At 49.6% G+C, this 11,682-nt stretch overlaps 1 protein-coding gene across 5 annotated transcripts; it reads right to left on the bottom strand.

Moving 5' to 3' along the window:
- Window positions 1-1,403: 1,403 nt before the first annotated feature.
- On the bottom strand, window positions 1,404-6,425 carry LOC125513195 (uncharacterized). Of its 5 annotated transcripts, XR_007285739.2 has the most exons (5): window positions 5,679-6,424; window positions 5,178-5,303; window positions 3,874-4,051; window positions 2,877-3,034; window positions 1,404-1,733 (listed from the first exon to the last, which is right to left on the bottom strand). XR_007285739.2 is itself a non-coding variant. In XM_048678227.2 (4 exons), exons 1-4 carry the CDS (start codon window positions 5,693-5,695, stop codon window positions 2,993-2,995), a joined length of 360 nt encoding a protein of 119 aa, XP_048534184.2. In that variant the 5' UTR covers window positions 5,696-6,425; the 3' UTR covers window positions 1,404-2,992. The 5 variants fall into 5 exon arrangements, 4 of the variants coding, with proteins under 4 accessions (XP_048534184.2, XP_048534183.2, XP_087383320.1 ...); XM_048678227.2 differs by having other exon boundaries at window positions 1,404-3,034; window positions 5,178-5,300; window positions 5,679-6,425; XM_048678226.2 differs by having other exon boundaries at window positions 1,404-3,034.
- Between the last annotated feature and the right edge of the window lie 5,257 nt (window positions 6,426-11,682).

The raw sequence follows: 11,682 nt of genomic DNA, 5'->3' as shown, positions 1-11,682 counted from the left end.
TCTGTGTAATCAATACACAGCCTCCACTTCCCATTCGCCTTGCGCACCACTACTGGATTGGCCAACCACGTCGAGTGGAGCACCCCTCTCACCAAACCTGCCGCTTCCAACTTCCTGATCTCCTCTGTGATGAACTCCTGCCTCTCTAGAGCCTGCTTTCCGACCTTCTGCTTGACGGGCCGCGCATGGGGGCAGACAGCTAGGTGGTGCTCAATCACCTCCCTGGGGACACCGGGGATGTTGGACGCTTGCCATGCAAACACGTCGACATTTGCCCGCAGGAAGGTAACGAGCACGCCTTCCTATTTGGTGTCGAGGGTGGAGCCTATGATGAAGGCTCCTCCCGTGCCATCCTCCTGACGGGCACCTTCTTGGTCTGCGGCGGCTCAGCTCTGGATCTCTTGCTTTTGTCGGTAGAGCTCTTTGGCACGTCCTCAACGGTAGCACAACAGTCCGAGGAGGTGCACTTGCCGGAGTGGGTGCGAGAGGTCTTGCCGGGCTCCTTTTTCCCTCCCGGGCCGTTAGCGACAGGAGCAGGTGCCTTGACGGCAGCTGCTGCAACTGCTTCCCGGTAGAGTTGGTCGGCGTAGATCAGCGCGTCCTTCTTGTCGAAGGGGACGGAGATGATGGTCAACGGCCCGAGCATCTTCAGCATGTTGTAGGCGTAGTGTGACGCCGCCATGAACTTGGCCAATGTCGGGCGGCCGAGGATCCCGTTGTAGGGCAAGGGGATCTCGGCCACGTCGAAGACAATCCTCTCCGTCCTGTAGTTCAACTCTCCTCCAAATGTCACGGGCAGTGTGACCTTTCCCTTCGGCTGGCTCCTCCTCGGATTGACCCCTTGAAACGTGCCCTTTTCCTCGAGGTCTCCATCAGGGATTTGCAACCTTTTGATCACGGCAGGCGAGATCAGGTTCAGGCCGGCCCCGTCGTCAACCAACATCTTGTTCACCTTGAGGTTACGTATTGTTGGCGAGACCCACTACACCACAACACCAATGCAACAGCATGTAATCTGTCGGGAGAAAGCCCTTTAAAGGGCAGAGAAACTGCCGGGATAGCATTTCTTCCGGCAGATAGAAATGCCACGAGAACGGCTGCCGGGGATTACTTGTCCCGGCAGATAAACTATTCCCGGCATTTCTTTTGCCCTGGCACATGTATTTGCTGGCAGTTAATATTCTCTCCGCAGATTGGTCAAGGCACGGGAGACTACAAATACCGGCAGTGGAACTGCCTGCAGAAGCTTGTTTGCCTGGCAATTAATATGCCATCACGTTAGTTTCACTAGCAAAGGGAAACATATCTCCCAGTTTAGCATCCATTCGCTATGTTCAAGCAATCAGGACGTATCATGCAATTTATATATACATCTCAATTGAAGTTACATAAAGGCCTCGTCATAAGTATTGAACTTCACTCAATAATCATAGCAATCATATACAAAGACGTTGTGCCACAAAAGAAGTGCTTATATTTGTTTTTAGATGTGCCACACAACCAAGCCGAAGTTGTGCCAAAAAAGGAGAAACACATTTATTTCTTGATGCACCACACAACCAACATGAGCATACATTGACTTAACAACCACCAAAATGAGCAGAGCAAGTCTCCAGGTTCAACAAACAAGGCATATTCCATTGTCACTACACTGACTTAATTGTAGGCGTTCATAATCTTCGTCAACCTGTAGATCTCCCAAACCTCCATTAACTTGTCAATCTTTGAGAAACCTGCACCAAATCAAAAACTCAAAATGGATCTCTTGCTTCAGATTTTCAATTAACACATTAAAGATTTTGACATGCTGCAGTTTAACTGATCCGCATAAATAAAACTCTTCTGAATGTGCAGCACTTCATCATCGCAGCAAGCAATATTACATAATTAGATCAAGCAGGGAATTATTTGAACTACGCATACAAAAACTTCCCAAAAGGAGTATATACTGCTTGGTTCGAATGCAAAGTTACAAATTACTCCGTACTAGTGAAAACTATGATTAGGGATATGGAATTGATTTGCAAATGGAGTATATACTGCTCAGATTTGTGTCTAGTGTTCACAGAAAGATATTATTATCTTTGGGTAATATACATTGATTGGATGCCAAGTTACAACATACTAGTATAAAGCTTATTTATTCTTACGAGTGACATAGGATTTAAATGATAGAGAACTATCCTACAAAGAAATTGCTATAGGATTTGAATGGGATGGAATTTAATTTGGATCAGTGGCCGAGCTACAACAAAATAGTTGGGCGGACCAGCTTAAAGAAAAACACAGGAAAAAAAACTCAAAATTTGAATCATGGTAGTACTAAGGCATTAGTCAACACTTAGTTATTTTGGAAACACATCATCTCAGGCTTGCTGGTCTGCTGTTCTCATAGACTGAGCTGCAGTGGGTTGTGCATTCGGTCTTTGAGCAACATACTAGTATAAAGCTTATTTATTCTTACGAGTGACATAGGATTTAAATGATAGAGAACTATCCTACAAAGAAATTGCTATAGGATTTGAATGGGATGGAATTTAATTTGGATCAGTGGCCGAGCTACAACAAAATAGTTGGGCGGACCAGCTTAAAGAAAAACACAGGAAAAAAACTCAAAATTTGAATCATGGTAGTACTAAGGCATTAGTCAACACTTAGTTATTTTGGAAACATATCATCTCAGGCTTGCTGGTCTGCTGTTCTCATAGACTGAGCTGCAGTGGGTTGTGCATTCGGTCTTTGAGCAACAGCTAGGCTCTCGTGCATTCAGGCAGGCTGACAAGAATAGAAGTATCTCATCCAGTGGCGAGTCTAGTAGGGGGGCTTCAACACGCTCTAGACTACCCTCCAAAAATATTTAAAAAATTAGTACTCACGTCGCAGCTCAGCAACCCAATATTTTATTCTCTGCCGAACAGCACCAACACTCCAACAGCCCACACGCAAGTAGCACACAGGATATCGAGTATGGACATAGCGAGATGACGGACCCTCACGCTCCACGGCTCAAGACAAGTATATCAATATTTGTTTGCTGTAAAAAAGAATATCAATATTTGTCTGTTTAAGTAGGAAAATATGAAATATATAATCAAATTTTCTATTTTTTAAAAACTTCAGAACAACTATAGTAAATACTACATGTTTCCAATAGTAATCTGGCTAATTTTGAGCTTATTTGAAGAAAAAGGATTAAGTAATAATGGCTATATTTTGCTAACTAATTCATATTTTGGTGAAAATTTTGATTTTTTAAATGTATCAAATACTACATGTTTCTAGTAGTAATCTAAGAAAGTTTCAGCTTGTTTGGAGCGAAAGGACTGGAGATAATGACTATTTAGCTAGATAGATATAAATTTCCGTTCAAAATTTGATATTTTCAGAAAACCATAAGATGACAGTAATAAGACATATATTTTCAGTAGCATTCTGGCAAATATTAGCTTATTTGGATAAAAAAAATAGGAGATAATGCCCTTTTCTCTTTAATTAAAATGATGCTTAGTTTCTCGTTGTTAAGTTTGAGCCCACCCTTCATTGTCTTCCTGGATTCGCCACTGATCTCATCTATGCTGCTCACGGAGTACCACTATTTATTTAGGACCTAAGATGAGTTACTTTAACAGTAGGATTTTCTACATTGCTCTACAAATAAGCAACAAGATGATGTGCAAACTTAACATCAACATGCACCTAATATGTGCATGACAAAGTGAACTGCAAAAAGCATGAATTAATATGCATGACAAAGTGAACTCTGCAAAGCATGAATTAATGTGCATGACAAAGTGAGATGCGCAAAGCATGTAACAAGATGAAGTTTTATGATAGATGCAATTGTAAAATAGATGCAGTAACCAAAGAGATCACCTTCTTTCTTTTATTTTGTCGCTGACTGGCTCGTCCTCCAAAATCTTCTTTTAGATTTGAGAATGTAAAGGACCCAAATCGTTCAAAATCATCACTATTCCTTGCTTTAAGTATAGCTAGCCTCTCTTGCTCTTGTGCTTCAGCATTGTCTTCTTCTATTCCTTTTCCATTCTTTTTCCTGAAACGAGAATTCGTGGCACATTAGGATTGACACGTTAGGTGTCATGCAGATAAGCATGTAACTGAAAACTGGAAAGAAAGGCACAAACTTTAGTTGCTGAATATCATCATCTATATTATAAAAACATAGCACTTGTTTTTTCCGTCGGATTTTGCAGAACACAAACAGAGAAGCTACTACCAAAATTAGCATAAAAAACTAGTATGGTCGCCTTGCAGATCTTGCCCAACCTCCAACACCTTCAAGATTGTGTCAAACCTTTCAAGACCTAAGTTATAATGCCGAGCTGAAATTTGAGGTTAGTCTAAAACATGAATTCTAAGTTGGTACAAAGCAGAGCAACATCACTCTGACATAGTACTGCCACTTACCACATGACTATCATTACGACAGGAAAAATAGAATATTCGAAATAAAACAGAGAAATTTGAACATCACAGCAAGATGGAGGACAATTAACTTCAAGGTCATGTTTAGCTAGAATGCAGACATCCAACAAAAAACCATAAAGGACCTGTTTGGACTGGTTTTAATTTCTTCTTGCACCAGTCTACAAGACCCTATACTTGCTCTAGGTACCAGTCTACCAGTAAGTATAGTTGTCAGTTTTTACTTTTCACTAATGTCACTTTATTGAGCCAAGTCATGAAAGTGGGTGATATCTTGTATTATCTTTCTTGCGCACACAGCTGCTACACAGAAATACCATTTACTAGTCAAACATATTTAAAAGGAGATCATTGCTTCATGTTTTTAGTAAATTGAATATGAACCTTCCATAAATGTAATTCTACATCCTCGTGGAGATGATTCAAAGCATATTTCTCTTCCCAATATACAACAAGAGCTTAGTAAGAGGTAGATTTTTATATACTACACCCGTTCCTAAATATAAGACGTTTTGGCAGTCTAATTTAAACTTCCAAAACATCTTATATTTAGAAACAAAGGGAGTATATCCTGGTGCATTGAGCACTTGCAGCTAAGAAAGAAGAGGATGCAGCTTGACATGGCATGTAGATTAGGGACATAAAATCATAGGAGAGGAGAAAGAGCAGCATTAGCAGCAATATATCATAGCAAACACAGGCAGCGGAGGGAGCACGGGAGGAGCAACTTGTACCTTGCAGAACTGTACAGTCTGGCGGCTTGTGGAAGCGGCGGAGAGAGCATCGATGGAGGTGACCTTCCAGCATCTTGGGGAGGCAGCAGAGACACTTCCAGCAGACTGGAACAGGGTAAGAAACTGCTGCATTGTTCTAGTTTTATCAGACTTCACAGAAGTTTGCAACACTTATGTTCATAGAATAAATAAATATCCACATACAGAAACAAAAATGTACTATGTGAACAAAGGGACTTCGGACCCCAGACAACTCACATGAAACATCTAGTAATTCATGAATATGGTCTGATGATCAAGATAAAATTCAAGCAATACTTTTTTTCCCCAGGAATAGAACCGCTATTCTAAACCAATAAGACGATACCTGCTACCTAAACAATGTATAGAAGATTTGCATAAATCGGATCTTATCATTAGATTGAAAATAGTTACGAGATCAAGATAATTCATTGAATGAAGAGAGCCCCATCAATTAGGTGGACAAGAATAAGGGCTTACAAGCTAGCATAGGCCATCGTCAACCTGATTGTTGACGGGGAGCCATCACACCAAGGCAGACCGTTGAATCAGTCGAGCTTGCACCCTTAGTGAAGAAGGCTTGAAGCCACCGTGAGCGGCGGGTTGGGAACAAGGCTTGAAGCCCCCCTACCCCCGTATATAAATGAGCCATAACAGTGTGCCTCTAGGGCCAGTTGGGAACAAGGCTTGAAGCCACCGTGAGCGGCGGGTACTCCTCCAAATCTCCGTCCAGAAGCGGAGCTGCAAGGCGGGGGCGCAACGGATAAAGGCGGCCATGGCAAGGAGGGAGGGGGAGATGCGAATCCACGTCGTCTCAGCCGATGCTTGTGGAGAAGAGGTGGATCCGCGCCATCCCATCCGCCGCTGGTGGAGGAGAGCCAGATCCGTTGTCACAGGCGGCTCCAAGCAGGAGAGGGGAAGGAATGGTGGGAGGAGCCACATCCGTGCTCACAGGCTTTGGAAGGAGGGTGGAAGCCGTTTCCTCTAGCGACCAACCGGAGGACGACCAGGAGGGCCGGCGGTGTCAAACCCTAGCCCGCCAAGGTGGTCGGGAAGGAAGCCGGGTGCGGTAGAGGTCAGGGACGGCGAAGAGTGAGGCTAGGGTCGGGGACGGTGGAGGGTTATCGACTGCCGCTGAGGTCAGGAGCGGCGAAGGTTGGTCGGCAGCGGATGGGATCAGGGGTGTAAGGCTGCCTGATTTGGGGGTGCGACTTGGGGGAATAGAAGAGGTGAGGGTGAGGTGCGGCGGCTATTTCTTTTATCTTTTGGCTGAAATGTCTCGGCACACACAGTACCCGCAAATAACAAGTCGGGGTTCAGTTCTCCCGGCAGATAAGGTGACCTAAAATGTGGACATCGTTGCCGGCAGTTTATATGCCTGCGTTGCTCAACTTCTGCCGGCAGTTCACCCGCCCTTAAGTATTACTGCCGACAGTAATGAGATTCCTGGCAGATAGTTTGTCGTTCACCTGGTATTTCTTCCGGCAGTTGATTGCCCCCAATTAAGTGATGTGGTGTAGTGACCAACAATGGCAAACACCTGACCGCGGTAGTGCGGTCAGGGTGGTCCTCGGCGTCAAAGATGAGGGGCGTTAGCGGCTTCTGAGCGTCGAACGACGGCTCTGCTGCTGTAATCTCACGCGCCCACTGCTTGAGCCGGCGGTGAGAGGTATGCAGCGAGGCGCCGCCATCGACGCACATGGCCTTCGTAGCCTTCTGGAACCCTTGCTCACCAGACTCGTCGTCCTCGCTGTGACCGTCGTCGTCTTGTTTCTTGTCGCGGCCCCGGGCGGGCCTCTCTTGCTGGTTGTCCTTGCCCGGGCGGCCTCCTTGGCGGCCACGCTTCTTGCCGGATCCCTCAGCACCGTCCTGGTCCTTCTCCTTGTCCCGCCTTTCATACTCAGCCTTTTGCTTCTCAGCAAGCAGCTCGACTTGTCGGCAGTTCTGGAGGTCGTGGTCCTTGGTGCGGTGGATCTTGCAGTATTGCTTGCCAGAGCTTCCTGGCTTGTCGGTAGGCGCCAGGGCCTGGCAGGCGGCGCACCCGGCAATCTCCTTGCCAGGGGCGTCTGCCTTGACCTTCTTGTCGGCACCAGTGTCGCCAGATCCCTCAACGGCAAGCACGGCCTTGCCTTTGCGTTTCCTGTTGCGACACCGGCTCATCTTCGTCGAGGTGGCAGCGTCTTCATCAGTAGAGTCGGTTTCCGCGCCGACGTCTTCGCCGGGGTACTTCCTACCTTCTTCAGCCCGGGCGCACCTATCGGCCAGAACATAGAGCTCGGCCACATCTTTAACCTTGGTCATTGCCAGCTCCTCGCGCATCTTGCGATTACGTACGTTCTGGTGGAACGCGCTAATCACAGCGGCGGGATGAACGTCAGGGATGTTGTACTGCACCCGGCTGAATCTCTGGATGTACTTGCGCAGGGTCTCCCCTTCCTTCTGGGGAATGATATGCAGATCACTGGCCTGGCCATGAGCTTGGTGGCCTCCTGTGAAGGCGCCAACGAACTCATGGCACAGATCTGACCAGGAAGAAATGGAATCCACCGGCAAGTGCGTCAACCAAGACATCACATTGGGCTTGAGCGCCAGCGGGAAATAGTTGGCAAGCACCTTGCCGTCGCGAGCCCCAGCGGCCTGCATCGCGATGGTGTAGATGCTGAGGAACTCGGACGGATGGGTCTTGCTAGTGTACTTCTCGCCGACGTTGGGCTTGAACGTGCGGTGGGACGGCCACTGGAACTGCCTCAGCTCACGGGTAAAAGCCGGGCAGCCCACCTCATAAGGTAGGCCGTCGGGGCCCCCCGGTGTCGGGTCATCCATAGCGAGTCCCGCCCACTTGGCCGACCGGCGGCGCGTTCCGCACCGGCGCTCGACGGTGGTTCGAGCGTCTTCGTGAGCTCGCTCCCGAAGGACCTGGCGCTGGTCGCGGAGGGTCCGCGGGTCGGACGAGGCTATGGAGATGTTGTCACAAGCATCGTCACAACGGGCCGACGCCCGCGGCGGCCGGCGAGAAGGAGGAGAGTGCACCGTGGCCGCAGCTCCCCCGGTCCTCCCAGCGCCAGCATGTAGTGGCTCGGTGGAGCGCCGGCCCAAGGGCCCCGCTGGTCGCGGATCGTCTTTATTTGCGACGGCGACGAGGCTCCGGATGGGGGCCCTCCACTCGTCGAGCTTCTTCGCAGCAGGAGGGAAGTCGAGGAGTAGCTGGGCGTGTGCCAAAGCTTCCGCTGGCATGGGCGGCGGCGACAGCTGCGTGGATCGCGGCGCGCTTCGACTTCTAACTACGTTAGAAGGAGCTCTGTAACGACCCAGCGGCTGCGCGCCATTTTCGCCAGTGCTTCGGTGAGCCTGCTGAACCCCTCATCTTGCCGATGACGCACAGGGCTCTTCCCACGGCGGTGCCCAGGGTCACCATCGTGGTGACGCTGCTCGGCGCGCACACCATGGGAAGAACGCGCGGTGGTCTCCGGTGTAGGTGTCCTAGAGATCGCCGCGACACCCAGAGTCGGCACAACGACGCCCCTGGAGGGCCCCGCGCCGCCTGCGGGGGGCCCAGCTCCATCCTTGGATCCGGCGACGTGTAGCCGGTCGTCTGGCGCGCGAACGACGCCGCTCGCCAGGCTCCGACTGCCTGGGCGATGCTGGTGCTCGCGGGGCGCGGCTCGGGTCCTGTCTACGACCGGTCCGCTGCTCGCCCGCACCAGCACGGGTCATTCGGCTCCCAACGAATCAACCGCCGTGGCCATCTTCTTCTTAGGGGCCATGGTGATGAAGAACTGCTATGCTAACTACTAGACCAGATTCTCACAATTGCGCCCCCTACCTGGCGCGCCAAGGATGTCGGTGTGGAACGACACCTATGGGATCACGAAAAGCCCTACTACGGTTGTCGGGGCGCAGGGTTGCGAGGAGAGCAGGGCTAGTAGACAGCACAAGGATCGTTTACCCGGGTTCGGGCCGCGAGGATGCGTAAAACCCTAGTCCTGCTTTGGTGGGTGTATTTCTGAGAGTTCTGGAGCTCTCAAACTAGCTGTGGTCAGTGTGTGGTTCGAAAGAGCCGAATCCCCCTCCATGTCGCCTCGGGCCTCCTTTTATAGGAAAAAAGGGGTTGCCACAGTGGCACACAGGAGGTGGAAAGGTCTATAGTGGTATGAGGTTATCCCTCGTATTGCAGGACAAGGTGCATTTAATGCATCGCTTAGGTGTCCTCTTACTTTATCGGGGACGAGGGTGAGGCCCGTCCCGTTCGTCGCCGCTCCTCCTCGCTTCGACACGCGCCTCGACCGGGGATGCGTGCGGTGCCATGTAGGCAGGCAGGTAGCTGAGTTGGCATGGTGGTGGCGCCTTCACGAAGATCTGCATGCCGCCATGCAGGCGCTTGATGAGTTGGCCTGGGAGCTGCATGTTGCCACGCAGGTGCCCGCCCAGCTGGTTGGGCTGGCAGCTGCATGTGAACGATGGTAGAAGCTTGGTTGACGTGGGCTTGGCGGTGGCCTTGCAGGCGTCTTCGGTAAGGGCCTTGCCGGTTGGCCCGGCAAGGGTCTCGCCGTGGCGTGTTGTCATCCCCGGCAAGGATCTTGTCGGGCGTCTGGTGGCCTTCCTTGGCAAGGATCTTGCCGAGAATCGTCGTCTTCTGATCTGATCTTGAATATGTCTTCACAAAGATCTATGTCCCACCACACGGGTGCCTTCCCGAGTCCTGGCCCCATGCTGATGATGGCACTGTGTCACATCCCTAGTTCTGGTAATGCCTAGTGCTAGCATCTGGTGTTGCATCATGTTTAAATTTTTATCTAAATTTGAAATAGGGGTGATCAATCCCTAGCACCAAAAGAACTCAACTAGGTTTTAACTTAAAAACATTTTCAATGAACCCAAAGTGCCTCAAGAAAAGTTCATGATTTTTGGTTAGGGTAGAAACCTCTGCCAAAAATGATGAATATATTTCTAGGACATTTTTGGATTTTTGAATTAACTCATATTGTATTTGACTTGGGGTTATAAATTCCTATAAATACTTTTATAACTCCCATCATTCTGAAAAATATTGTGGGGCTTTGGGCTAGTCCATATTGCATCCACAAATAATTTCAGAAGCAACAAAAATGGTTTAGTATTATTACTTAATCAAAACAGAGCAAAATAAATAGAAAACAGAAAGAAAAATAGGAAAAGAGAGAAACTTACCTGGCGCAACTTACCTGTCGCCCACCAACCGGCCCAGCACTGTAGTTGGCCGGCCCAGCCCACCAGGGGCTCCTCCCTATCGTCTTCCCCCTTGCCAGAAGGACGAGCGCGTGGCCAGCGTGCGCGAGCACGCGTCCGGCCACCTCCCACCTACTTGTCGCTGCTGGAGTCGGCCCCGAGCGCCACATGCATCGGCCCGACCTCTCCCTGGACCTCTCTCACTCTCCCTCGGCCTTCTCCCCCTCCTCTTTTCTCTTCCCCAGCACCACCGAGTGCGGACGCCGCCGCCGCTCGCCATAGCCACAGCCACCGTCGTCCTCTCGTCGCCTCGCCATGTCTAAGAGCTCCGCCGTCGCCCACATCAACGAGCAGGCCGAGCCCCGAGCGCTCGCACGCCCTGCACCGCCTTCACCGAGCTGTCTCCGACCTCGCGTCGCCGGAGATCCCCTTCGCCACCCCGACCGCTCCGGTTCCTCCCCGACCTTGCCGACCCGTTCATCGTGACCACTGTGAGCTACTGGCTGTTCTTCCCCTCTCCGTTCTCTTCCTCGCACACCGTAGTGACTTGTCACAGCCCTAGCCTTAGCCTTTGCTTGACCTTGCATGATCATCATGTCATCATGTTTAAGTTTTATGAAACTCTGAAATGGGGATGGTCAAGCCCTAGCACAAATGCAATTCAAATAGTTTCAAATAAAAATATTTTCAATGAACTCAAAATGCCTTTCAAAAATGTTCATCATCTCTGGTTTAAGGTGGAAGCATCTACCCAAGATGATTTGCATTTTTGCTGGCCACATTTGGGCTTTGAATTAAATCACTAGGTATTTGAATTTGGGCATTTAATCAATATAAATATTTAAATTCTCGAATAATCCTGGAAACAATTTTGGGCAGTCGTAAATATTTCAAATAAAGCCCAAAATATATCCCAGGATTTATGGAAATGAGTTAGTATTATTACTAATTCCTAACATATCAAATAAATAGAAAACAGAAAACTAATAGAAGGAGAGAGAGAGTTTCCTTACCTGGCGCCACCTGGCGGCCCAGCTGGCCCAGCCAGCCCACCAGGCGCACGGGCGTCTTCTTCCCCGTGCCAGCGCACGAAGCAGCTTGCTGGAGCGCACCGACGCCGCCTTGGCCACCTCCTGCTTCCTCCCGGGCCTTCTAGCGACGCCACGGAGACGCCCCATGGCCCCTCGCTCCTCTCCCTCACTCTCTGCTCTCCCCCTCGCCCTCTGCTCCCTCTCCCGAGCACACCCGAGCGGAGCTCGTCGTCGCTGACGCAATTTAC

This window comes from Triticum urartu, chromosome 6A, assembly GCF_056163025.1.
Source record: "Triticum urartu cultivar PI428250 chromosome 6A, HENAU_Tu73, whole genome shotgun sequence".
NCBI classification, from domain to species: domain Eukaryota; kingdom Viridiplantae; phylum Streptophyta; class Magnoliopsida; order Poales; family Poaceae; genus Triticum; species Triticum urartu.
Note: the sequence above shows the minus strand (reverse complement) of the source record. Positions and strands in the feature narration are given on the sequence as shown.

Coding starts and splice junctions, on each gene's coding strand:
- LOC125513195 (XM_048678226.2), bottom strand. Junction 4,052..5,177: donor AGACTGTACAGTTCTGCAAG/GTACAAGTTGCT, acceptor TTCTCGTTTCAG/GAAAAAGAATGGAAAAGGAA. Junction 3,035..3,873: donor GACAAAATAAAAGAAAGAAG/GTGATCTCTTTG, acceptor TCTTTTTTACAG/CAAACAAATATTGATATACT.